General features: G+C 46.0%; 1 protein-coding gene across 1 annotated transcript; it reads right to left on the bottom strand.

The window, feature by feature from the left end:
• Positions 1-6,551: 6,551 nt before the first annotated feature.
• On the bottom strand, positions 6,552-24,829 carry NLRP8 (NLR family pyrin domain containing 8). The gene is made up of 10 exons (XM_028529277.1): positions 24,466-24,829; positions 21,794-21,868; positions 16,781-18,377; positions 15,980-16,150; positions 14,580-14,747; positions 13,576-13,728; positions 11,182-11,352; positions 9,975-10,145; positions 7,992-8,162; positions 6,552-6,681 (listed from the first exon to the last, which is right to left on the bottom strand). Exons 1-10 carry the CDS (start codon positions 24,827-24,829, stop codon positions 6,552-6,554), a joined length of 3,171 nt encoding a protein of 1,056 aa, XP_028385078.1.
• Positions 24,830-25,123: the final 294 nt, after the last annotated feature.

The raw sequence follows: 25,123 nt of genomic DNA, 5'->3' as shown, positions 1-25,123 counted from the left end.
CATTAAATTGGGTTGGTAACAAATTTGACATTTAAAATACCACCCTAGGTGATAAAATAAAATTCCACCCTAATTCTAATAACTAGTCAGCAAACAAAAGACATCAGATGAGATGTAGCTGTGACAGAGCTAAAAATGTATTTTAGGAAAGTGAAGTGTTTGTTTTGAAAGCTTTAAAAATGCTTCTGACAGATAAAAACCTGGATGGGAAAGAGAGTGTATATTTTCAGAATATCAATTCATCCAAGAAGCTCTGCTGACAATTTTATTGGGACTAGAAGCTCATTCGAGTTCTTATAAAAGCCAAAAATAAGACCATAAAATTCTGGTAAAAAAAAAAAAAAGCTTCTTTATTCTGCTGGTGTCTGAGCAAGACTGTTAACTTCCATGAGAGAAGGTCACCATTTCTGAGCATCTGAGACATAAGAGATGCTACTTAAAAATATTTGTTTGTGAATTCCTACTTCACAGGTAACCCCCAAACATAATCCATAGTAGAAAAGAGAAAATTCTTCAGCTCAGCCCACTTTCCCCTCTCCCTAAAACTTTAAAGCTCTCCTAAAAAATGGACTGGTACAGCCTGAGCTGGGTGGCTCAGTTGGTTGGAGTGTCATCCTGTCCACCAAAAGGTTGTGGGTTCGATTCCCAGTCAGGGTGCATGCTGGAGGCAACCCATTGATGTTTCTCTCTGTATATCTTTCTCTCCCTTCCTCTATCTCTAATGAAGATATCCTCAGGGGAGGATTTTAAAAAAAAAGTAAACTGGTGCAAATACATTTGAAATACAGGACAATGAATAAATACATTATAGAAGGAACTCCTCTAGTCAGTGAAAACAACCAATAGTTCAATTCATTAAAATGAGCAAGAGTTGAAAAGCTTAAAAAAAAAAAAAAGGATGTGGCTTTCATTTGTATGAGAAACCGATGTAGTCATGAATGATAATGATGACCAATAAGAATGATAAATGGCAGGTTATAAAAAGGTGAAAATAGGCCGTAGAAGTCGGGGTGGGGGGGTGGGGGGGTGGGGTGGATATCTTGGCTGTATGAAGCCAGTGGGTGCCAAGTCCTATATGTCGAACTGGCCATGTCCATAATGTTTGATTACCTACTGCTTTGCTGCAGGCTGAAAAGAAGGTGTGCCTGATGGTGGGTGGGTGTGTCCCCAGGAGTGTCTCTTTAGAGGGCAATTTGGCAAGATCTGTGCACATTAAATGCAACTATTTTTAGACACAGGCTTGTCTGGGACAGCAAGAGTGAAAGCTAATTGGTCAAGAACAGGTGTGTTCATTCATTCTCTTTAAAATGCTCTGTATCCTTAAAAATGCCCAACAGCCAGTGCCAAATGGTGCCTGTGGCTGTAACACATTAACATCCCCAACCCAGTCCACTCACTATTTTGGGGGGATGAGCAAGGAAATGGATTGACTGGATGGGTGAACTGAAGGACACATTTTACTTTATACCTTCACATCAGGTGGGTATAAAATACTAAAAGGCATTTTCTGTGAAAATAGCACTGTAGTGCAAGCTAGTCAAAATAAGAGCATTTTACTAAAATGATCGAGTTGTTTATTACCATCACCCATCCATGAATGATGAGGGAGGAGAGAGGGAGGCAGAAAGAGGAAATTACTGACGATGGACAGATGATGAAGTTTACGTACTAGATTATTCAAAACAGAACTCTAGCAAGAAAACAAGCGTTTCTACACATTCCCAATTGGTAGTTAAGACACAAAACAAACAAACAAACAAACAACCCCCCCAACATATTTCTAAGAACAAGTTGAAAAGGTTGCATCTTTTTTTTTTTTTTAATTTTTGGCCTCCCCCCCTTTTTTTAAAAGATTTTATTTAGTTATTTTTAGAGAGGGAAGGAAGGGAGATAGAGAGAGAGAGAGAGAGAAACATCAATGTGCGGTTGCTGGGGGTTATGGCCTGCAACCCAGGCATATACCCTGGCTGGGAATCGAACCTGGGACACTTTGGTTCCCAGCCCGCGCTCAATCTACTGAGCTACGCCAGCCAGGGCAAAAGGTTGCATCTTAACCACAAAAATATAAAATTTCCTAGGTTAAAATTAAAATTAAGATTTCTTCTAACATAAAAGCAACTGTATACATGGAGATTAAAAACAACACACACACACACACACACACACACACACACACACAAATATCTGAACTATTCAGTTAAGTGATGAAATTAAGGAAGGAAGTTTATTTTAAAGAGAACCTGTTTCAGGTGGCCACACCCACTTATATATACACAGTGATTTGAAGAAAATGTTTGAATTAAACACACAGCACAAACATGGGGATCTAGGGATGCAAGAAGAGAACCGAGACTATAAAAAGCCACAAACCCTTAGTGGTAGTAGCAAAAAAAAAAAAAAAAAAAAAAAGTCCGGCACAGGGAGAGCTATTATTTTTTTTAAGATTTTGTTTATTTTTTTCTTAGAGTGGGGGGAACGTAGGGAGAAAGAGAAGGAACGAAACCTTAATGTGTGAGAGAGACACCAATCAGTTGCCTGTCACAGGCCCCCAACCAGGGACCTGGCCCACAAGCCAAGCACGTGCTGGGACCAGGAATCAAACCAGCGACCTTTCGGTTTGTGGGAGGATGCCCCACGCGCTGAGCCACCCCAGTCAGGGCAGGAGGGCTCCTCTGAGGACGAGAGGAAGGAGAAAACCTATAGGTTGCTCCTTGCTAAGAATATACAAAAGCTGGAGCAACCAAGAAACAGAAATCGATGCGTGCCTACTCTTGTCTAAGCCCCTCCTCAGCAGGTGGGCGGTGCGACCCTCACACTTTCTGCAGATAATCTCATTGTCTACGTTTGACCGTCCTCCCTCCACAGAGTCAAAAAGTTCTGGCTCAGCGAATAGCTCCGAGTATTTCTATGAAAAGCATTTTCAAGACGCAGCTGATGAAAAGCTGTACTTCTTCCAGTACCTCCCAGAGAGGGGACGCCGGTCAATCACACCCAACAGACACAGGTGAGTGGGGTCAAGTGGAAGGATTAGCCGCGGGGCGGGAATGCAGTTCGGAGGGAGGTGAACTAAGACGGGGGTGGGGGGTGGGGTGAAGGCCATTTTCGAAGCCTACGAGACTGGCCCAAGCTTCGCTTTGTCTCCATCCTTTCTCCGCCCTCTGCCTCCCCTGGGACCTCACAGGTGTTTCGTGACCCCCAGAAGCCGCTCCCTTTCCAGGGATTGGCCGGGAAGCCGGGCTCGACCCTGGCGGCCCCAGGCAAAGCCGTGCCAGTGGTCTGCGACTCGGTCCCCTCCCTTCACAAAGGGCACCCTCAGGATAGGGGACTGCGAGCCACCGTCCGCGGGGGAGCACAGGTAACGCAGGAATGCCTCTGGGCTCCCACGGAACGAAGACCGAGGACCGGATACCCGCTGACCTTGACCTTGTGAGTCACGCCCCGCCCCCCTCCTCCAGCTCTGTCCTCTGCTGTAGACGCAGGGACTGCAAGGGGTGAGGCACGTACCTAAAACACGCCACACAGGCGTGTTTCATTTGGGAGATGGGACATGCCATCCTTTCAAAGGGTGTCTTTGGCCCCTGGACTTCGGAGAGGAAGGGGCACCGACTGCGGCTCGGGTTTGAATCAGTAACAGAGACAATACTCACCTGACTCTACGCCTTACCTCCAGGGTCAGATCCCAAGAAGCAACCACGCGAGCATAGTTTTTGGGGAATCCCGGGTGGTGACGTCGTCGCTGTCCATTGGCTGCCTCCCTCCGAAGGACCAGGCGCAGGGGGATGAGGGGCAGCTGCCTGGCGCATCTGCGTGCCCTGCCCGTGGAGCCCCTGTGCCCAGGGCCTCGCAGTGAGCACAGCCTGCAGCTGGCTGTCCGCGGGTTTCACCTGTGGTCACTTATTGACCGCTCTCTAAGGATGTGGTTTGTTCCCTCGACTTTCTCCATAAAACTCTCTTACCTGGGCTCCCCGTCAACTCCTAGTGGGCATTTCTGTTTGTTGTCCAATAAATATTCTCCAACGTGCTGAATGTGTCTGCCTTGGGGCGCAGAAACACCAGCTGTCTTGAGCCTCCAGTCTCCGCATTACTGGTTATCTCCCAAAATCTTATTTTATCTTATCTCATCTTGCTTTATCTTTAAAAAACAGATTTTATTTATTTATTTTTAGAGAGGGGGAAGGGAAAGAGAAAGAGAGGAAGAGAAACATCAATGTGTGGTTGCCTCTGGAGCGCCCCCTATTGGGGACCTGGTCTGCAACCCAGCCATGTGCTCTGACTGGGAATCAAACCAGTGACCCTTGGTTCACAGGCCGGAGCTCAATCCACTGAGCCACACCAGCCAGGGCTATTTTATTTTACTTTACTTTACTTTAGTTTTTTATTCCTTGGCTTAATTGAGAATTGGCAATGCTGTGTGGGTTGAAGCTTAATTTGATACACTTACGTATTGTGAAATGTAATGCTATCTCCTACCGATACTTCCCCAATGCCACGTCAGGTTAGACTCAACTGGGGGAACATTTCTAATACAGGAGTTTAAGCCCCACCCGCTTCCAGTCGTCAGGATGCCTGGGGCTGGGGGCACTTTTAAAGGTCCCCTGTGTAACACTGCGTGCCACCAAGATCGGGGCGCGCTGCCTAGCTCTCTGCCCTGGTCTCCCCAAGGCTTGCTCTCTTATTGCTTTAGGAAAGGGGGTGTCTTCTGGGCCGTTTGGGGGAGCATGTCAGTGGGCGGTGCCTTGCTCTGCAGGACCCACGTCTGAGTGCACGGCCCCAGAGAGGGAGCTGCTCATTCTCGGGGGAGGGGGCGTTTCACTGGGGCCCTGCGTCCTTCCGTTCCAGCTCCTCCACTCGGGGTGCTGCAGAAGGAGCAGAGCAAATCCGTGACAGGGCTTGCCTTTGTGGGGGCCTGCTTTTTGTCTGCCTCTTAAGAATGGGGTGGGGTGGGGGTGTCACCTGAAGCTGTTATAAAACAGTATGGAATGTCAACTGTAATTGAAAAATAAAAATAAATTTTAAAAGAGGAAAAAGGCCTTGGCCGGGTGGCTCAGTTGCTTGGTTTTCCATCCCGTGCACCAAAATTAGGTTGTGAGTTCTCTCGGGAGGCAACTGATTGCTGTTTCTCTCTCTCTCTCAAAAATTAGTAAACATATCCTCAGGAGAAGAATAAAAAAAGGAAAACAATAGCAAAGAATGGAGTGGGGTTGAGGACCTCCTCTCCTCTTTTGCAACAAAAACCCCATTAGAGAGTTGAGAAACTCACGTAACACCTGATTGTTACTTTGTGTAGAAAAGATGACTCTTTCAATGGGAAGGAAATCTTGCTATTGCTTTCTCCTTCACTGAGTTGCAAATGCTGGCCTAAGCCCTTTAATCACAGACTGGACATCTCTGACTGGAGAAGGTTTGGGGTCGACTGGGAGATGTGGAGTCCCTTCCCTAGGCATTCATTCCTGCAGCTTCTCAAAGTCCCCTCCTTAAGAAGACTAAGAAGGCAGGTCCCTGCTCTCTAGATCCAGTCTGGGGTCGGTTCAGCCTGCTGCGAGCAGAGACAATTCGCTCTGATTGGTTTTACAGTATTCATGGATTGATCTCATTTGTATTTTTCTTTTTATTTTTTCTTTTCATTTTTTATTATTCAATTACATAGTTGTCCCCATTCTCCACCCCCCATTACTCTCCCCTGCCCTACCCACCCCACCTCTCACATTCAATATTTGATTTTTATTTATTCATTTTTAGTGGGGAAGTGGGGAGAAAAAGAGGGAGAGAAACATCAGTGTGTTGTTGCCTCTTGTGCACCCACTACTGGGGACCTGGCCCACAACCCAGGCATGTGCCCTGACTGGGGATCAAACTGGTGACCCTTTGTTTCTCAGGCTGGTGCTCAATCCACTGAGCCACACCAGCCAGGGCCCAATGTTCTTATTACTCTAGATGTAAGAACTAAACACAGGGGACCTATGCCCTCCTGGACACTGTATTGTCTTCCTTGGAAATGTCCTCCTTTTTGAATCCTCACTTGTGTATATGTTTGTTGATTTGAGAGAGAGAGAGAGAGAGAGAGAGAGAGAGAGGAAGCGAGGGAGAGAGAAACATCGATTGATTGTCTCCCATATGGTGATCTGACATGGGATTGAACTTGCAACCTAAGGTATGTGCCCTGACCAGGAACTGTACCTACAACTTTTTTTTTTTGTGGTGTACCCAATGATGCTCCTACCAAGTGAGCCACCCAGCCAGGTCAGAAAACATTCTCTTTTCTAAGAACTGATGTCTGAGTCTACTGGTGAATAAATGACATTCAAAAAGTTTTCAAACTTTATTCATGTACATTTTTAATTAAATTCTCCTGCTGCTTTAATAGGTGAGGCAGAAATTTCTAACCCCAGACCCTCCACCCTTCCCAGGGAGCTGTTGGGGGGCATGCCCCACACCATTTCCCAGAACGAACTGAGCCACTTCAGACTCAGAAGGTCCACAGAACATGTGTCTGATTTCCCAGGAATCATCAGGGAAAAAAGGTACGGGGATGTGGCGGTGGGTCCCTGGGGTCAATTCGTCGGTGCTGCCCCATGAGAGCCCTTAGTGTGCCAGTCCTGTACGACCTTCAGGATGGCCTCGTCCACTTTGGGGCCCTCCAGCCGGGCCATCATGTCCACTCCAGAACTCTGTTTCTGCTCCCTGTGAAGCACAAAAAAAAAAGGGTTCTTTTCCATCCTGGAAAAGTGGGCAGAATCTCTAGGATGGAAATGTACCCCCCAGGAAACCCCTCGGCTCTGTCCTGAGACCCGTGGGGATGCTCTCAGGAGCTCAGGATGGAGTCCGAGTGCCTCAGTTCCACCACTTAAGAGGTGGGGTGGGCAGCCCCCCAGACGTCCCCCCCCCAGTGACCCTTCTCCTTCTATACACACTCTTGGGCCCCCTCTCTCACTGACCCCCAGAACAGGGCAGAAGTGATGTCATGTTCTCCTTCAAGATGAAGCAGTAAAGACTCTGGCTCTATTTTGGGATCGCCCCTGCCAAGCTCCCTCATTCCAGAGGAAGCCAGCAGCAATGTCAGGAACCCCTTTATGAAGAGCTCATGGGGCCTTCTGTCAGCAGCCATGTGGGTGACCTTCAGTCCCCAGCAAACTGCAGTGAACAGCGTAACTGAGCCGGCTTGGGATACCAGGAGCTAGGACCAACCAGTAAAACCCCACATGTGTCTCAGGCCCTTGGAAACTTTGTAAGAAAAGGAGTGTGTATGGTCTCCCATTGCTAAGTGTTGCGGCAATCTGTTACGGAGCCACAGCTAGCGGATACAACAGGTGTAGTTGTGACCTAGACCCAGATGCACTGCTGACTGAGGGTGTCATGGGGTCAGGTGCTGTGCTAAGTGTCTTATAGGGGCACTTTCCTTTGTTTAACCTTGTTTTTATTTTTTATTTTATGTGTTTATAGAGAGAGGGGAAGGGATGGAGAAAGAGTGGGAGAGAAACATAGATGTGCAAGGGAAACACCCATCAGTTGCCTCTCAAACACCCCCTGTTGGCACTCAATCCACTGAGCCACACCAGCCAGGGCATGTTTTTGTTTTGTTTTGTTTTTGTTTTAATTCTCACCCAAGGACATGCTTATTGATTTTAGACGGAGGGGAAGGGAAGGAGAGAGAGAGAGAGAGAGAGAGACATCGATCAGTTGCCTTTCGGTGGCCCAACCAGGACCGAACCTGAAAGTCAGGCATGTGCCCTGACTGGGAATTGAACCCACAACCTTTCTCATTATGGGATGATGCTACAACCAACCAAGCCACACCGGCCAGGGCAGGTGCACTTTCAGATGAAAAAGAAATATATCAGATAGGAGAATCCAGGTAACATTCTCCATGATATCCAGGTGGGAGTTGGGGTTCGACCAGCCACAGAAAGAAGTATAAATCCCCAGGAAATGAGAGGAGAACAGTAGCAGTGCCTGCAATGGCATCTTAGGTCTAGGACCTTGTCCAGACTTACAGAACAACCTTCGTGTTCAACGTCCTCTCCTGAAAGGTCTCATGGAAGAGCTGTAAACCTCTCAACCCAAAGTAGTTCCCACTCAAGTCCAGATATCTCAGATGTTGGTGGACCAGGAGGACCAAATTCAGAGCCAGGCAGCAACAGGAGGTGAGCTGGCAGGCCTCCAGCCTGTGAGACAGACAGATGGCAGGAAAAGTCACCTGGCCCCACCTCCAGGAGCTGAGCCGGAAACCACACACCTCGCAGCCTAGAAACCACACTCCAGTGGGAAATGCGATTTCAGTATCTGCCAGGTGCTTGTTTGTTGTGTGTTTGCGGTGATTATTCAGAAAGAGCCATGCAGCCCCAAACTCTGAGACAGTAGAAGCCATGTATCTCCTTCAAAAAAGGCAAAAACTCATGAGCAAAATAAACGAAGGGACAAAATAGAACCAGAGGCATGAACAAATGGAGCAGATTGACAGCTGAGGGACTGGGGAGATGGGACTGGATGAAAGAAGGTGAAGGGATTAGCCAGAGAACACATATGGTTCATAGACAGACAGCAGTGTGGTGATAGCCAGAGGGACATGGGGCAGGGGCTGGGTGGAGGTGGGCAAAGAGGGGGAAACGGGGACATCTGTAATAGTGTCAATAATAAACATTGAGTGTAACCACTCATTTAGAAAATATTTATTTATTAAAAAGAGTTTATTTTTTAGAGAGAGGGGAAGGGAAGGAGAAAGAGAGGGAGAGAAACATCACTGTGTGGTTGCCTCTTATGCATCCCCTACTGGGGACTTGGCCCACTACCCAGGCATGTGCCCTGAATGGTAATCAAACCAGTGACCCCTTGGTTCACAGTCCTGTGCTCAATCCACTGAGCCACACCAGCCAGGGCTAGAAAGTATTTATTCGGCAGCCCCTATGTGCTGGGCACTGCCCAGGGCTTTGATGGCAAGAGGGGAGAATGTTACACTCTCTGTGGCATCCTGGAAGTCATGGCTGATCGGGGTAGGGACATGGCTAGGGAGAAGGAGGCAGGAAACCAAAGAAATATATTCTGTTCACCTTAAAGAATAGACAGCCACATATTTCTCCAGCAAAACAGGCTTATTTGGGGACAATAAAACATTGGCATTAGGTGGATAAAGAAGTTGGGGTGCATGTATAGAATGGAATATGACTCAGCCATAAAACCAGTGGGGTCTTACAGTTCACAACAGCATGGATGGATGGGAGGGTATGGTGCTGAGACACATTTGTCAGAGAAAGACAAATGCCAGATGATTTCACTTATGTGTGTGGGATCTAATGAACAACATACACAAATACACAAACCAGAAACAGACTCATAGACAGAGAAAATAGATTGAAGGTTGCCAGACAGGAGAAGTGTGGGGGACTGAATATAAAGGGGAACGGATTGAGAAGCACAGATTGGTAAGTTACAGAGCAGTCAGTAAGTTGAAAAGTATAGTGTAGGGAATATCGTCAACAATAGTGCAATAACTGTGCATGATGGCTACTGGAAATACCGGGGGAACCCTTTATAAATTATACAAATGTCTACCTGCTATCCTGTACTCCTGACACTACAATAAAGTACTATGAAATGGCAACTACAGTCAAGAAATTGAAGAACTCTTTAAAAAAAGAAAAAGGGGTATTTACACATGATGGAATATTATTTGGCCGTAAGAAAGAGGTTCTGCCATTTGGGATAGTGTGGAGGGACCCTGAGGAGATAACACTCAGTGAAACAACCAGACCCAGAAACACAGATAGGGCAAGAAGTCTGCATTTCTAACAACGTCCCAGATGCTGTTTTCCCATCTGAGGACCGCACTTTGAGAACCAGTGCTCTGCAGCTCCCTAGCCCTCCAACCCAGTGAAGGAGAAAACCCCCAGATGCACTAAGACTCCTCCAGATTCTATCCTGAGAGAGTTTTACCATCCTTGTCCTGCTCCCCTACCCTGAAGGAAACAGGGGTCACTCACTCAAGAACCTGTAGTCCAGAGTCAGAGTTCCTCAGGGCCTTACAGAGCAGAATTACCCCAGGGTCCCTCAGGCTGTTAAAACCAAGGTCCAGACTTCTCAGGGTTTTGTTCTGAACAAGAGCATAGGCCATATTCCAACAGCAGCCGGAGGTCAGGGTGCAATTTCTTAGGCTGTGAAGAAAACACGTAAGGGAAAAACCAACCAGCACATTCTTAGAGCTGACCTCTTGCCTTTTTTGGGGGGGGGGTATGACAGCTTTATCAAGATATCATCAACACACTATACAATTCACCCATGTAAGGTGCATGAGCATTGATTTTTAGGACATTCGCAGAGTTGTACAACATTTACAATGTGGGAGTATTTTCATCATTCTCAATTTCTTCCCCCATCCCACCCCACCCCACCTTGGCTCCAGCATCCGCTCATCTGTTTCCTGGGGATTTAAACAAAAGGATTAAAGTTGGGATCTGGAAGAGCTAGCTGCACCTTTGTGTTCATTCCAGTGTGGCAGATTCGCCTCTTCTGGACAATTGATATAAATGGAGCCATATGTTATGGGGATTCATGCCTGGCTTTTCTCATGGGCCAAAATATTTTTAAGGTTTATGCACATCGTAGCCCTTATCAGTACTTTGCTTCTTTTAAAAAAAATCCTCACTTGAGGATATGCTCATTGATTTGAGAGAGAGAGGAGGCAGGGAGAGAGGGGGAGAGGGGGAGAGAGAGAGAGGGAAAGAAGGAGAGAGAGGAAGAGAGAGGGAGAGGGAGAGGGAGAGAGAGAGAGAGAGAGAGGAAGAGAGAGGGAGGAAAGGAGAGGGAGAGAGGGAGGGGAACATCGATGTGAGAAAGAAACATTGATTAGTTGCCTCTAGTAACTCACCCCAACTGAGCATCAAACCTGCAACCTAGGTATAGACCAGTAATTGAACCCGTAACCTTTTGGTGTCCAGGATGATGCTCTAACCAACTGAGCCACCCAGCCAGGGCATAATATCTTTGTTCATTGACAGTTAACATTCAACATTAGGTGAGTTTCAGGGGTACCCCCTAGTGATTAGACATTTATATAACATATGAAGTGATTCCCCTGGTAAGCCAAGTACCCACCTGGCTCCATACACAGTTATTATAGTATTACTGACTCCCTTCCCTGTGGTGGACTTCACATCCCCATGACTGACAAGAGAACAGTTGGAGACTTACACCAGCCTCCGGAGGGGACACTTGGTGTGTTGTAAGGCATCCCAAAGCTCCTGGGCCCTTTCCTCGTTCATGGGGTTCCCAGCCAAGCTCAGATGGGTCAGTCTCTGGCTGTTCTCGAGGGGACAGATGAGACTGTTGTAGCGGAGCAGTGTGGGGTCACAGTTCTCCAACCTGTGGGACAGAGACATGCAGATGGGAGGCAACTCCTGCCCACCTGTGACTGGGTTTTGAAAAAATATATATATATATTTAAATTCTTTATATATTGATTATTTTAGAGAGAGAGGGAAGGAGAGAGAAAGAGAGAGAAACATCAATTTGTTGTTCCATATATTCCTGCATTCATTGGTTACTTCTTGTATGTGCCGTGACCGGGGATCAAACTCACAACCTTGGCATGTCCAGACAACACTCTAACCCACTGAGCTACCCAGCCAGGATCATGACTGGATTTTCTGTCTCCTACTCAGTGATGGAAATTTCAGTGGGGATTTCCTTCTAAAAGCAAAAGCCTCATGGTACCTCTGGGATCATCTCTGAGGGCTCCAGGGTTTTAGGGAGAGGACAGGAGGATGTGAGACCGCAGATTGCAGGGACTGTGAATCAGGGAAACTGTGATACCATGCACTCAAGAGGGAAGAGACAGAGGTCAGCGATGGAGGGATGGGTGTCAGATACAGACATGGTCCAGGAAGAGACGTCATCCCACTATGTTAAAAAAAAAAAAAAGAAAAGAGATGCATTGGAGATATGAGTAGGTATTCATGGGCATTCGTATTAGAGAGTCTAAGATGGATAGTAGGGTCGTGAAACATTTTTTATGAGTCAGGAAAGAGATGTGCATTTGATATCTGGGGGAAGTGGAGGGGGATGGGGGCTAGGGGATGATGGCAGGAGGCTTGACTTGAGGTGATGAACACACAGTACAGTGTACAGCTGAGGTGCCACAGAGTCATGCACCTGAAACCTGTAAAATTTCATTGACCAGTGGCACCCCAAAAAGTTAAAAACAAAATAAAATAAAATGTCTACTTCCTGATCATATAATTCTACTTTTAGTAACCTATACTAAAGTAATAATTCAAAATACACAAAAATATTGTGATATTAAAAAAAAATAAAGCCCTGGCTGGGTAGCTCAGGTGGTCAGAGCATTGTCCTGATATGCAGGTTGTGGGTTGGGGCACATACAAGCAATGGGCTGGGCTGGGGAGGAATGGTGGTGGGGGAAATGGAGACAACTGTAATTGAACAACATTAAAAAAAAGAAAAAAAGAAAAGAGAGAAAATAAAGAAAAGGAGGAAAAGAAGAAAAAAAGAATCAACCAATGAATGCCTGAATAAGTGGAACAACAAATCAAAGTTTTTTTCCTTTCTCTAAAATCAGTAAGAAATATTTAAAAAAATAAAATAATAAAAACAATGTGATATCATTTTCTGCCCAACAAGTTGGCAGAAACAGAAACAAGAATACTGACATGTTGGGATGGGTGTGAGTGTGTGATTATGAATGTGCAAGTGTACACATGTGATTGTGCGTGATTGTGTGAGCATGTGATTGTAAGTATGTGGTTGTGTGAAAGTGTGTGATTGTGTTGGTATGAGTGCGAGTGGGTGTGCGATTGTGTATGTGATTGTGAGTGTGTGGTTGTGCACGCACAAGTGTGTGACTGTGTGTGAGCGTGCGATTGTGAATGTAAGTGTGCGATTGTGTGAGTGAGAGTGTGAGTATGCCATTATGAGTGGGTGTGTGTTGCATATGTGATTGTGAGTGTGTGAGTGTGTGATTGAGTATGAGCAGCCCACAGCTCCGCTGCACACAGGACAGACACCTGCAGCGTCGCACATTTGTATAAATGTTATCACTGAGCAGCAATGAGGAATGGGCCACAGGCACAACTGAACACAGACGGACACTAGCACGGGTGATCGGAAAGAGAACACCCAGGGGATGAGGCCACGTAAGTGAAGTGCAAAGCCATGCAGAGCCACACTGTGCTCTGTTCAGGGACGCGTGTCGGGTAGCACCATGTTTACACAAATGTAAGGAGCTGCATTGACCCAACTGAAGACAGCGATCATCAGGGTGGCGATTGTGGGGGCGGGTGGTGATTGATGCACAAAGTGAGGGAGGGTCTAGTCCATAACTCGGAGAATGGATGCACCTGGACCATTAGAATTACATTCTAGGTATCAGGTGTGACTATGTGCTTTTATGTACACATTCTCTCTCTCTCTGCTCAACACTCTACTGACCCATCTCTCTAACTATTTCCATCACCAGACCCAAGTTCGCTCCTTGAAACACACATGCCCCTGTCCCTGCCTTTGTCCCAGAAGCACGAGTCTTCCCAACAAACCAGCAGCAGTCACAATACCCAGAAAAAGACTTACGACAGTCTCTCCAGTTGGGTCACGGACAGGTAATAGGCCCCCGCATCGTCTAGGGAGCCATTGCCCAGCATCAGCGTCTTCAGGCAGAAGTTAGCTCGGAGACTCCTGGCAAGGCTACGCAAACTTTTACGGCTGATGGGGCAATCTTCCAACCTGGGGGATGGCACAGAGACCCTGGAGCTTAGTCCCTGGGGAAAACAGTGCCTCCAGAGCCACATACACCTCTCCCTGGTGACTCTCCGGGACCTCTGCACCTTCCCCAGCTGGGATGCGGGCATCAGCTTCAGCAGAGTCACAAATCAGAGCAGCAAAAGGACACACACTAGGGGGGCTGTTGCTGACCGTCCCATAACCGGCTCGTTTCAGCCCTTGACATTCAGTGGCAGCACAGTGACAACAGTAAACAATATTGTCTATGAGAAATTTGCTAAGAGAGTAGTTCTTGTGTCCTCGCCACATGCAAAAAGGGGGGAATATATGAGGTGCTGGATGTGTTCATGAACTTGATCATGGGGGTTATGTAACAATGTATATCTACATTAAATGACTTTGTGGTATGCCTAGGAAAAAAAAGAGCCCTGGCCAGGTAGCTCAGTGGGTTATAGCATTGAGCTAATACACCAGGGTTGCAGGTTCAATCCTTGATTGGGCACATACAAGAAGCAACCAATGAATGCATCAACAAGTGAAACAACAAATCGATGTTTCTAGCTCTCTCTCTCTCTCTCTCTCTCTCTCTCCCCCTTCCTTCCTCTCTCTCTCTCTCTACAATCAATAAATAAAAAACATTTTTTAAAAGGAGAGTGAAATGGATTAAGAGAAAGATGACCTATATTAATATAAAATACTATTGCATGTCAATGGTAATTGACATATTAAAAAATAAAGACAGCTTGCAAGGCTAAGAAAAAACACTACCTGCAGACTGACCATGGGACCCCCACCTGGGGGAAAAGACCACCTGGGTGCCAGGTGTTCTCTCTCAGTCTGGGCTGGAGTCTTACCTCAGACACTGCAAAAAACACTGATGGTATTTCAAGGCCATGCAGAGAGCTCCCATGGCCTCCTCCTGCAATGCCGTGCCTCGGATCTCCAGGTAGCTCAGACACTGGTTCTCCATCAAAACAAGGATTAAATCTTCAGTCATCAGGGAGTGATGTACGTGCCTAAGACTGGAGGGATAAGCAGTGTCCAGTTATAGTAGGATATCACCAGCTGGTTAGTTCTTTTTAAACTACATTATCCAGGTATAATGGAAACCCCAAAATGCATGTGTCCTATATTTAATGCACCCAATTCGAGCAGCTGGGGCATGTGCTTGCACCTGTGAAACCATCACCAACCATCAAGTGGCTATGTAGTTCTTTTCTTCCTCCAGCTTTACTGAAATATCATCAACATACAACAATGTATACATTTAAGGTGTGTGATGCATTGGTTTGATACATTTATATACTGCAATGTATAGATAATGCCACTGTAGCATTAGCTAAGACCTCCATCATGCCACATAATTTCCATTCTATAGCAACTTTGGAGTATACAATACAAATCATCAAAACCCTAAAGCTAACCTGCAACCTATCGGTGTTTTTTCCACAGCGGCTGCACCAGTCTGCATTCCCACCAACAGTGCATGAGGATTCCTCTTTCTTCTTTTCTCCACATCCTCCCCAGCACTTGTTGTTTGTGGATTTACAGATGGTAGCCATTCTGACAGGTGTGAAATCTCATTATGGTTTTAATTTGCGTTTGTCTGATGATTAGTGATGGTGAGCCTCTTTTTATATACCTAGGGGCTCTCTGTATGCCCTCTTTGGAAAAATAATCTCACTTATAAGTGGAATCTAAAGAAAAGCAAAACTCATAGAAAAAGAGGTGAGGTTTGTGGTTATCAAAGGCAGGGGATCTGGGGAACTGGGTAAAGATTGTCAACAGGTACCAACTTCCAATCATAAGATAAATGGGGCCTGAGGATAATGTGAAGCCTGGTGACTTTAGTAAACACTGCTTGGTGGCATATCGGAAAGTAGCTCAGAGAGCAGAATCTTCTTGTCACAAGAAACATTTAAAAAAAATTGATGAGAGAGAGAGAGAAAGAGAAACCTAGGTCAGTTACCTCCTGTATGTGCCTCAACCAGGGATTGAATGAACCACAAGCCAGGTATGTGCCAACTGGGGATCAAACCCACAACCTTTAGGTATACAGGATGATGCTCCAACCAACTGAGCCACCTGGCCAGGGCAGAAACTTTTTTTTTCTTTTTTGGTTACTGTGAGGTGATGAATGTTAACTAAACTTCCTGTGTGCCCTTTGGGACAGTATGAAGGAAGCTAGAGGATATTAACACTGTGAGCTACACAGACAGACAACACAGTCGTCCAGCATGAATTTGGGACTCACATCAGTTTCCGCAGTTTACAATGGGGGTGCTTCAGCGCTGCTGAAAGGACCCTCACTGTGTTGGGCTCCAGAATACTATCCGTCAGAGCCAGGATCTCCAAATCCTCATGTGTCCTGAACACGGAGCAGAGGTCTCGCCACCACTGAAAAGGCTGATTTTTGCCTTCTAGTCTGTGTGGAATGGAGAGGATTGGAAAGGATGCATGGTTTGGAGAGTAAACTGGGGAAAACCAGCCAGTAAAACCGAGGCCGGCGGCCCCTACCCTGGTGATGAGAACAGATCCCTGATGACTCTGGTTAAGACTCCCTTCATTAAAAAATGCCCAGAGAAGCCATTCCATGATTTCTCATTCTATTCCAGGAAGGTTCCTAGTCTCAGGTAAGGATGCCTGTATTTTCCCAGGAAGATTCCTGGACTCAGGTAAAGACACCTGTATTTTCCCAGGAAAGTTCCTGGACTCAGTTAAGGACACCTGTATTTTCCCTGGAAGCTTCCTGGTTTCAGGTAAGGACACATATTTTCCAAGGAAGGTTCCTAGCCTCTGGTAAGGACACCTGAATTTTCCCAGGAAGATTCCTGGATTCAGGTAAGGATATCTGGATTTTCCCAGGAAGATGCATGGGTTTAGGTAAGGACACCTGTATCTTCCCAGGAAGATTCCTAGCTTCAGGTAAGGACACCTGTATCTTCCTGGGAAGATGCATGGCTTCCCCTAGCACTAGCCCTAACCCTAGATGCCTGGGATAGTTTGGCAAGGTCTCAGATAAGGCAGACTGGCAGGGAGAGGCTAGATCACTCACCCAGTGGAAGGAAATGCACAGGGGTGTAGGCTGCTCGCCTTGGCGACAGTCAGGGCAACGGTCAGTTCCACCTCCTGCAAATGTTCACAGTACTTGAGGCAGAAGGCAGACACCTGCAAGTCCTTATTGTTCTTGATGCTCAAGGTCACTTTATGGCAATCGTGTAGGATCTGACTCAGAAACGCCTGCTCCTGGGTCTCATACAGACAGTAGAACAGGTGCGGGGTCCCATGGGGCACAGTGGGCAGGCCACACCCCTGCTGCAGGCCTGCCATTTTCAGTAACTCCTTATTCCCCAAAGACAGCTTGCATCCAAAGGACCGCTCCACCGCCAGGGCACAGGTCTCATTGAAGAGGCCGAACAGGAATATCGCCATGTGGGCAAGGTGGTTTCTCTTGCTCCCTGAGTTTTCTACCAGGGGTTTCATGTGAGCCTGGTCCAGCATCTGGAAACCGGAGAGGCTTTGTGGGAAGCAGAGGACGTACAACAAGGCTGCAAAAAATTCCTGGAAGGTCAGGAGGGCAAAGGCATAGTGGTCCTCACCACTGGCAACCTTTCGAAGAATGTTCACCTTGAGGAGAGCAGCCACAGCCATTGTGTCCAGCTTGGCTTGCTCAAGGTCCTTTTTACCAAACACCCACCGCTTGTTCCACATCCCATCAGCTGCCAAGTTACACAGACCTACCAACAGTTCCTGGTGAGGGTCACTGGGAAGGCTTCCAGCCAGGTTGGGAAACACGCTAGACAGGTAGCAGGCAAATACGGCGGTGGCGTTTGGGAACACATGGGCAAGATTGGCACCTCTCTCCATCTGCTCTTTCAGACGGGAACAAACCAGCCAGCAGATCACAGGAACATGGCACATAGGGAAGAGGATGGGGTTTCTCATGATAAAACACAAGGCTTCTTCCGCCTGCCTCTTGTTCCTGAAATATCTTCTGAGATACTGTTTTTTTTCTACCTCATTGAACCCTATGAGTGTCATGACAAAGGGAGACTTTAGAAATGACATAGCGACCCTCCAGGAGGATTGCCTCAGTAGGATCAGCAGCGTGGCTTTGGGGAGCATCCTTCTGCTCAGCAGACTGGCCAGGAGGACAGATGCTGGCAGCTTCTGACTCCAGTCCTTACTCAGGTCCTCTGGGCGATCTGTGAGGGTCAACGTCAGCTCCTCAAAGCCATCCAGGATGAGCAGTAGTCTCTCTGGCTTGGACATCATCTTGGACAGGAGAGCCTGAGACCCCGACCACTGGCATGACAGCAGCTCACACAGGCTCTGCTCCTTGTTCTGGGCCACATCACAGCAGTGGAGGTAGAAAGCATACCAGAACTTGTGGCAGTAGAATGTGTTTCTTGCCCACTTCAACATCACCTGGTGGGCCAGGGTTGTTTTTCCCACCCCAGCGACTCCCAGCAGGACAACCGTCTTGGGCTGTTGACCTTGAGGTCTCCTGGGAAGAAACAGACACGATAAGAGCTTCTGGTGTGTGAGTATGTCTTGGTAGAGGAAGTCCACTTGGTTCCCAGGCCATGTGGTCCTGTTCCCCACCGGGGAATACTGACACTTCACACGCAGTCGGTAGTTCTGTATTTCATCTAGGTTAGTGAGATGGGAGAAATACACGTGACATCATCAGGGTTAATTGTGGGAACTAACTGAGCCTTAGCCCTGGCTGGGTAGCTCAGCTGGTTAGAGCATCACCCAGTTATACCAAGATTGTGGGTTCAATTCCCAGTCAGGGCACATACAAAAATCAACCAATGAATGTGTAAATAAGTGGAGCAACAAATTGATCTCTCTCTCTCTCTCTCTCTTTCCCTCCATCTATCTAAAAACAATAAAGAAAAGTTAAAAATTAAAAAAAAAGGAAAACCAGCCTTAAGTTTGCCAGCAAGCCCCACTATACACTCACTTAAATGGAACCCTTTTCTGGAGAATGGGACTCAGTTAAGAACTACGAGTCCCAGAAAAGTCAACTTGAAGTCAACCTAAACCAACCAAGGACTGCTTTTGACATGAGATATGAGGGTAGGAGGGTGTCAAGCTGTTGACATTGGTATGCTGGGTCCACAGCTTCAGGGCCAACTGGAGCCATGACTCTTTTGGCCCACTCTCCACATGTCTTGACTTACAGATAGAAGGTTGTCATTTCAGCTTTATGTCATTTCCATTCAGGGTAGGAATAATGGGGGAGACGGGACCTGCTAAGAGCTCCCGTCTGCTTTGACCCTTAGGCAAATCCTGCTTACATCTCATGGCCTAGGACGGTCATCCCAATGTCAAGAAAAGCTGAAGAAAAGTATTTCCCATGGGGCTGGGCACTTTTTATCTGTTAGCACATGAGAAGGCTGATGAGAGACAGATAGGATCAGTCACACACCTCCATCTCGACCTGCGATTCTCTTTCTCTCTCTGCCGTGCCCTCAGCTGCACGCTTCATGAATGAGAAATGGTGCCTGGCTCCAACTGTATCCCCTCAAACAGGCAGGAAGCTGCTGACAAGATGTCTGAGAACTACTAAGTCATTGGCTTCATGACTTGATGCCAGTCACAGAATCTCTTTGCCATCTCTAATATTGAAATGGGATGTATGGCCCTGGCTGAGCTCACAGTGTTAAAACTGGTAGCTCTTGCCCTGGCCAGGCGGCTCTGTTGTTTAGAGGGTCTTCCCATGCACCAGAAGTTTGCAGGTTCCATCAACAGTCAGGGCACATATCTGGGTTGCAGGTTCGATCCTTGGTTGGGGCACATGTGATAGGCAACGGATTGATATTTCTCACATTGATGTTTCTCTCTCTCTCTCTCTCTCTCTCTCTCTCTCTCTCTCAAATCAATGAACATATATCCTTGAGTGAGGATTAGGAAAAATAAAAATAGCCCTGGCTGGTGTAGCTCAGTGGATTGAGTGCCAACCTGCAAACCAAAGGGTTGCTGGTTTGATACCCGGTCAGGGCACATGCCTGGGTTGTGGGCTGGGTCCCCACCACGGGGCACATGAGGGGCAACCACACATTGATGTTTCTTTCTCTTTCTCTCTCCCTTCCCCTCTCTAAAATAAATAAATAAATAAATAAATACATAAATAAATACATAAATAAAATATAAAACCAGAAATTCTCCAGGATTTGTTAAGTGAGTGAAATTGAACTAGGCTAATGCTAGAACTGACCATTTGCATCCTGCTCTGTGTGTTCCCATGACAGATTAAAATGGTTCCCTTTGGCAGCCCAGTTGGAAGGCTAGTTTCAGCTAACATAACTTGGATATTATCTACAATCCTACTTTTGACAGTCCAGGTTAGAAGGGGTGGGGGAAGTAAGGATAGGTTAATGCTGCCATGGAAAAATTTCTCAAAAAATTAAAAGTAGAACTACCCAGTGATTCCAAGTCTGGGCATTTACCTGAAGAAACTCAAAACACTAATTAGAAAAGATCTATGTATCTATATGTTCACTGCAGTGTTATTTACAATAGCCAAGATAGGGAGGCAACCCAAGGGCCCATCCATAGACAAGTGGATAAAGAAGATATGGGAACATATATACAATGGAATATTACTCAGCCATAAAAAGAATGAAAGCTTACCATTTATAACAGCATGGATGGGCCCCGAAGGGTATTGTGTTCAGTGAAATAAGTCAGTCAGAGAAGGACAAATACCATACAATTTCACTTATACGTGGAATCTAAAGAGCAATATAAAAACAACGAAAAAGAAAACCTGAAACAGATTCATAAACAAAGAGAACAGACTGACAGTTACCAGATGGAAGCAGATGGGAGACTGGGTGAAAAAAGTGAAGCGATTAAGAAGCACAGATTTCCAGTTATAAAAAGAGTCACAGGGATGTAAAGTACAGCACAGGGAATATGGTCAATAATACCATAATGACTATGGATGGTATGAGGTGGGTACTGGAAATATCAGGGATCACTTTGTAAGTTACATAAATGTCTAATCACTATGCTGCACACCTGAAGCTAATATAATATTGAGTGTCAACTGTAATGGAAAAAATATTTTAAATTAAAAAAATTTAGCCGTTAAAAAAAAGTTGACTGGAAATATAGAGGAAAAGGAGAAACACTGTGTAAATAAATCATCAAGTCTTCAAAATAAATCAATTATTCTTTTTTCCAAAAAGCAAAAGCAAAAATAGCCCTGGCTGATGTGGCTCAGTGGATTGAGCACTGGCCTGTGAACCAAAAGATCTCCGGTTTGATTCCCAGTCAAAGCACATGTCTGGGATGCAGGCCAAGTCCTCAGTAGGGGGTGTACAAGAGGCAACCACACATCAATGTTTCTCTCCCTCTCTTTTTCTCTCCTTTTCCCTCCCTCTAAAAATAAAGAGATAAAATCTTTATATATATAAAATCTTCATATATATATATATATATATATATATATATATATATATGAAAAAAGATATCCACTGTATTTGTCCACCTACTCACTATTCCTATTCTGGCCCTGATTTTTCTCTGGAGAACCCCTTCCTGCTCTCGGTCTGCAACACTGGGTGGGGGGCTGGTCCTACCACTTAGCTGTCTCACACACATGCTGGCCAATCTCAGCCGACCAGAGCATTTCATGACCTGCTTCATGGATGAGTTCCTGCCCTCAGTTCATTCAGCAGAGTCTGTCTGGGGACACTCTTATTTCTGCTAGTGTTACTAAGAGGGTACCACCTGTGTCTAGAGCAGCTCGGGGCACAGGGAGTCACTGTACAGGGGGAGAGGCCACGCAGGACTAAATCCATGAGAAGGGAGGGAGCTAGGACAAGAGAAACAAGGTCACCAGGATATAATCTGAGCCCCTACATCTGCCCCTACAGGTGGGGAGGCTGGGCCTTCTAATTAGACGAGTCCACAACTACTCTTTGTTCTTATGTTCTGCTTCACGGGAGAGACACCAAATTCACTTACAATCCCCCTCGCCTGAGGAATTGAGTTTCTCTTCCCAGCCCATAGCGCGTTCTCCTGGAGGGTTTCTCACGACCCGGACACTTACCAGATTCTCCTGCCTCCATGTTCATTTGTGTTCCTCTGGAGTTCAAAACCTCTGGCTTCAAGTTTGGTAGTATGTCTGGAACAGACCAAGAATGAAGCTGTCCCATGGGAGTGAGAAGATTGACAGATAGGATAGCCATGGCCACACCACTCAAGTATCTCACTTCTTAGTTCTGGGAGAAGAAAATTAGCTAGACCTCATTGTGGCATCAGAGAGTGAGGAAATGGTACTATTTCATGATGGACTGAGGAAGGTGTTCAATACCATATACGTTTATCGCCCAGCCAGACGCTAGGGTTGAAATACAGACAGACCCTCATACATGTATATATGTGTAAAATACAGGCATGCTTTAATATCTACGTGGATGTCCACATCTGTGTATGTATGTGTACAAATCTATGTGTGCATTTATATGTATATAACATTGTACATAATGGCCATTGATTCTTGTTATTCATCATCGTTACGTTCTGTAAAATCACCGTTAGCACTGAATTAATCAACATGGACCCATTGTTCCAAGGCAAACACAGGGTTTGAGTCCTGTAGCCTTTGGTTGCAATATTTCTAAAAACCCTTTAACACATAAGCTTGGTCTATATGTGTTTTTGTCTTTTTGGTGGTTTATTTTACTTCTAAGATGTTTTAATTACCATTGACAGTCAATGGAATACTACCTGGCCATAAAAAAGAGAATGGAATCTTACCATTTGTGACAACGTGGATGGACCTAGAAGGTATCATGCTCAGTGACATAAGTCAAACAGAGAGAAACAAATGCCATATGGTCTCACTTATACTCGTATGTGTGTTTTCGTCTAAAGATACCTTATTTGCTCTGACTGGTGTGGCTCATTAGGTTGGGCATCATCCCGCAAACTGAAAGGTCACTGGTTTGATTACCAGTCAGGGCACATGCCCGTGTCACAGGTCCAGTCCCCAGTCAGGGCAACTGATCGATGTTTCTCTCCCTCTCTTCCTCCCTCCCTTCCCTGCTCTCTAAAAAAAAGATACATTTTAAAGTGTATAATTCCAAAGTAAAAAAAGAAGGATACCTTATTCAATGTATATTGTAGATTCATTCACTTTGGATGCAAGGCCAGCAGCACGATGACTGAAGTCTGAACAGAGCTTCCCTCACACATGTATTTTCTCCATGGGGCACGTCACAGCCCCCCTGAGATCAGGACACTAGCTAGCACTTCACCACTACACTTGGGGGTCACGTGCAACAGTGATACCACCACCAAGAAGCACACACACACACACACACACACACACACAAACATGGCACCCAATAGACTGTGGGCTGGATACTTGTTTCCAGGAAGGGAGATGAAGCAAGAAGACAGAGTGACGCCTTGTTCAGCTGGTAATGTGCCTGTGCAAATTTCTCACCACTCTGCGCATGTCTGTGAATGATTTGGACAGCACCTTGCATATGGATTTGAGCTTACAAATAAATTTTTAGTGAGCAGGAGAATCCGCAAGTTCTCAAGATCGACTATGTAGAGAAACATATAAAATACACACATATGCATCCATATACATCTATTTGCATGTATGTTACCTTCTTCCCATTTCCCCACAGGGTCTAGTCAACACCGATGTCTTGGGTGTAAGGGGTTCTTGGTTTCCGATTCTGTTTTCCATCCATACTCCCTCCTTCTCACGTGTCTAGCTGCTTCCTCATTGGTTAGATCCCAACCTTAGCATCACTTCATCCAAGAGGACTACCTGGGGCACCTTGACAAAAGCAGGTCCCTCTTGATTGTCTCTTCCTTCAACAGCAGTGTACCTATGACATGCTAGGTACTGAGCCAGGTTCTGGGATGACAGTGGCCAATGAGACAGATAAGGGACCTCGCCACCTGCTGTGTAGGTTTGTGAATTGTGTGGTTCATGTTTCTCCATTCTTATCAGTATTTGAGAACTTGTAATGTCAGGTATTGGAAGACGTGTGTTAATGTCTTATGCCCTACCTATGGGTTTGTCTATTGTTTTTTTTTTTTGTGCGTGTGTCTTTGAAGATGTGTTATTGATAGAGAAATTTGCAATTTCAATCCCTCTTGTGGAATTGAACCCCTTTATCATTATGAAATGGCCCTTTTTTTTTAAGAGTTTCTTTTATTTTTAGAGAGGGGACTAGGGAGGGAGAAAGAGAGGGAGAGAAAGATCCATGTGTGGTTGCCTCTTGAGAGCCCCCTACTGGGAATAAGGCAGGCAACCCAGGCATGTGACCTGACTGGGAATCTAACTGGCAACCCTTTGGTTCACAGGCAGGCACTCAATCCACTGAGCAACACCAGCCAGGGCTGAAATGGCCCTTTTTAATCTTTAATTTGCTTGCCTTAAACATTAGGCTGCCGACCTCACTGTAACTACACCAGCTTTCTTCTGTTTAGTGATTTCATCACAGTGTGTTTTCTTACCATTTTACTTCCAACTGCTCCATGTCTTTGTCTGTCTGTGTTCATCTCATATAAGTGGTATCAGGTAAAGTATTTTAAAATATGCGAATAGGATAGTCTTTGCCTTTTGGGATCAGGGTCATCATCTCACTCCACTACTTGCTCTCTTGTTCAAGTGGCCAGTACGGGTGGCCAGCAAAGCCTTCAGTTCTTCAGCACCCAAGCCCATCCTGCTTAGCGTCCCAGATGACCACTCACCTTGTAGTTCCCTCTGTACTCGAAGACATAGTGGCATCTGGTTCATCTTGGCAAAGATGTCATGGGTCACATCCCAAGCTAGTCGTCCAGGGAAGTACTCCATCAAGAGATGAATCACCTCCCCCCAGGTGGCTGTCTTTACCTGGTCCCAGGTGATCTGGACAGAGCTGGGTATGGGGTTCTCATTCACTAAAAGTTGCTTGAACCTTTGTAGCTCCTCCTTGCTTAGGTAGAGCATGTATAGCATGACCCCATCTTTCAAAGGGGAGGAGGAGAAGGACGAGGATATTAAGGATGAGATAAAAGATGAAGAAGAAGTTGAAGTGGTGGTGGTGGTGGAACCAGAATCCACATTCACACTCATCTTCACTCAAGTCCAAGAACCTCAGGCACCACTGATTAAAAAAAATGACCAATCAGAAGACAGAATGGACAAGACCTGTAGAGACATGAAATTATAAAAAAAAATGAAAACACTACCCAAGAGGACAGATTTACTTAATCCATATTTTGGGGATCCTAGCATGTATCTGGGACTCTCTTCACCTCCTGAGCTCAAAGATTCTCTTTCCTGTGGAAAAGCTTGGTGGCCCATCCAGCATTTGGGCTCAATATTGAGACTCAAATCTGCTTTGTAGTTCTCCCTCTCTCTCTTCTC

Source organism: Phyllostomus discolor, chromosome 12, assembly GCF_004126475.2.
Source record: "Phyllostomus discolor isolate MPI-MPIP mPhyDis1 chromosome 12, mPhyDis1.pri.v3, whole genome shotgun sequence".
NCBI classification, from domain to species: domain Eukaryota; kingdom Metazoa; phylum Chordata; class Mammalia; order Chiroptera; family Phyllostomidae; genus Phyllostomus; species Phyllostomus discolor.
This window is presented reverse-complemented; position numbering and strand designations above follow the sequence as displayed.